This window comes from Octopus bimaculoides, chromosome 27 (assembly GCF_001194135.2).
Source record: "Octopus bimaculoides isolate UCB-OBI-ISO-001 chromosome 27, ASM119413v2, whole genome shotgun sequence".
Classification (NCBI taxonomy): domain Eukaryota; kingdom Metazoa; phylum Mollusca; class Cephalopoda; order Octopoda; family Octopodidae; genus Octopus; species Octopus bimaculoides.
In genome coordinates, this window is record NC_069007.1 from 17697819 (window position 1) to 17701061 (window position 3243).

Genomic DNA, 3243 nt, shown 5'->3' on the forward strand with positions numbered 1-3243 from the left:
GGATGGTCATATTGCCAGTTTTGCCAATAAAAACACACGCACTGTATATTTGGTGTTAATTTGCTTCAGCTTTATATTACATTATATTACATTAATCCTATTTCGGCCAGAGCTCTTTCGTCACACAAAGGACCACTGATGAGGTCACAGAAGTGTGACGAGAGAACTCTGGCCGAAATAGGATTAATGTAATGTAATGTAATATAAAGCTGAAGCAAATTAACACCAAATATACAGTGCGTGTGTTTTTATTGGCAAAACTGGCAATATGACCATCCCCAAGTACAACAATATATGAATATATATGTACGTCAATAACATATACGAGAGGGTGGTGAAAAATTTCTGGCTTTAAGGGTATTGCGAAAGGTCTGGTTGGAGGCCCCAACCTTCTGACTTCTTTTACAGGGCTTAGAAAAACTGAAGGACCACTGAAATAAATGTGTGAATCTGAGAGTGGAATATGTTGAATAAAATCATAATTAACTGATCTTCCTGTATTTTCTTTTACCCAAAGCCAAGAACTTTTCAGCACGCTCATGTTTATATCTATATATAGTATGATGTATGTGTGTGTGAGAGACGTCAACACTCACCATTTCATATTCATTCTTAATGATATCGTAACCAGTGTTTCGTTGCTTCTGGATTCTTCCTGAAAAATCTGAGAGGAAACTATTTATTAAACAACTTCAGGAGATGGAGAGGGTGGAGGTGGGGGAGGGGGGGAGGAAATGATGATGATGGTGATGATGATGAAGTTTTTAATAATGGTGATGTTAGTGGCAGTTGTGATGTTGACAACGATATGCTCTGGTATATGCATACAGGGGGTGATGATGGTTATGGTGGTTGGGGTGATGATGATGATGGTTATGGTGGTTGGGGTGATGATGATGATGATGATGATGATGATGACGTTGCAGACAGTGAAAAGGTTACGACAACTACAACAATACCTACCAGCATTGGAAGCATCAAGCACTGTCCCTTTGAACCTTTTGTAAGCCGTCTTGGAGTCCAAATTCACACGTTCTATGGCATCACTGTGAATTTCTTCCTGGCAACAGTAACAAGAACAAAAAAAAAAAAAAAAATGAATCATAAAAGTCTTCATCATCATCATCATCATCATCTATAGTCATAGTAACAACAATAAATATACTTGACTGCTAAATCCACAAGTTTTTTTTTATTCTCTGTTTATTTTCTCTTATTCCTTTCTGTTGAAGAGCACAGGCTCGAAATGTAAAAGACTTTCTCACTTTCCCGAGTATCAAACTAATACACCTGCTTGTTGTTCATACACCTGTCTTCATCTTTTGTTTTTCTGTAAATTTCAACTATATATAAATATATATATATATATATATCATCATCGTTTAACATCCGCTTTCCATGCTTGCATGGGTTGGACGATTTGACTGAGGACTGGTGAAACCAGATGGCTACACCAGGCTCCAATCTGATTTGGCAGAGTTTCTACAACTGGATGCCCTTCCTAACGCCAACCACTCCGAGAGTGTAGTGGGTGCTTTTATGTGCCACTGGCAATATATATATATATGAATGTGGATGCTTTGTTAGAACATTATTTACCTTCAACTTTTTTCCTCGCTTTCTTCTTTGCCATTCTTTGTTAACTACTGTTCCAAGTGAAATACATGGATACTTCAGCATAAAACAATGTTTTTGCAAAGCCATCATTGATGCACAATGAAAAGAATTCTGTCAATGTTGTTCTCATATGTCATTCATTGACAGCCATATCCTCATTATTTCTGATGAATATTCTGGTAGATAAACTTGCAGTCTCACTATACATGAACTGAAAATCCTAAAATGGATGCAACTGCTTCCGATGGTCCAATATACCTACCCATTAAATATTAATTTCATTATCATTGTTTACTTGAACAGCAGCTTGGTTATTTCCTTTCAGCATGTACCTGGTGGCATATTTAACTGACTTCACTGAGGCAACGATTTCAACGTTGCAGTGGCATTTGAATGCTCTTAAAAGAGTTTCATTATAAGGTACAACCCATTTGTTGTTGATTGTTTTCCCATTCTTATGAGACCCAACTTCTCTCATTGCAACTAATCTTCATCTATAAAGGGATAGTCTCTTTCTCTGTTTTCTTGCCCTTTGATTAAGATGATAAAGATTAATATTTTATTTAAATTTTTCCCTTTAAGAAAAAAAAATTAAGTACCCGTGATTGGCACTTCAAAAGTTGTATAAATGATTAACGGAAGAAAAATGAAAGTATGAAAAAAGGATGGATGGCGGTAGCTGTGACAACTCTTTGAAGTGTCGCTACTTTCAACTTGAATTTTTTTTTCTTAAAGGGAGAAATGACTATTTTATTTGTAATCTTTAACATCTTAAAACTTTTGAGTTTTAGTATCATAATATATGTATGCTTAGTATCAGCTATCAGAAAAAAAGAGTACTCAATACCACAGTAGATATTAATAATCTATTTTATTTAGGCTGAATCAGTCACCTGTGAGTGCACAAGGTCGTTAGGCACATCCTTCATTACTCCCTACTTCAGTTCCTCATCTTCTAACTCTCACTTTCTTCTTTTTCCTCTTTCTTTTTCGATTCTTCTTTCCCCACCGCCTTTATCAGATTTCCTCTTCACCACCACAGCCTATGACAGGAAACCAATATACAGATGTAGAAATTCAATAATTTTTCTCCAGTCCTAATTTGCTTGAAAATTATGACCGCATGGAAAACGGACGTTAAACGATGACGATGATAATATTCTTTTATATTTGTTTCAGTCATTTGACCGTGGCCATGTTGGAGCACCACCTTGAAGAGTTTTAGCCCAATAAATCGACCCCAGGACTTATTCTTTGTAAGCCTAGTACTTGTTCTATCAGTCTCTTTAGCCAAACTGCTAAGTTATGGGAACATAAACACACCAGCATTGGCTGTCAAGAGATGGCAGAGGACAAACACAGAACACACATGTATGTATGTATGTATGTGTATATATATATATATATATATATATATATACATACATACATACATACACACACACACGATGGACTTCTTTGAGTTTCTGTCTATTAAATCCACTTACTAGGCTTTGGTCAGCCTGAAGCTAGAACAGAAGATGCCCAAGGTGCCATGCAGTGGGACTGAACCCAGAACCATGTGGTTGAGAAGCAAACTTCTTACTACACAGCCAGGCCTGCACCTATATATATATATATATATAT

The 3243-nt window shown here is 36.4% G+C and overlaps 1 protein-coding gene across 1 annotated transcript in view; it reads right to left on the reverse strand.

The window, feature by feature from the left end:
* LOC106870154 (dynactin subunit 2-A) overlaps window positions 1–2095 on the reverse strand; it is an 11235-nt gene extending 9140 nt beyond the window's left edge. The window contains exons 1-3 of the mRNA XM_052977149.1: window positions 1950–2095; window positions 964–1091; window positions 597–664 (exon numbers count right to left, since the gene is read on the reverse strand). Of these exons, the coding sequence (XP_052833109.1) occupies window positions 597–664; window positions 964–1091; window positions 1950–2095 (342 nt within the window). The remainder of the gene's footprint in view (window positions 1–596; window positions 665–963; window positions 1092–1949) is intronic.
* Between the last annotated feature and the right edge of the window lie 1148 nt (window positions 2096–3243).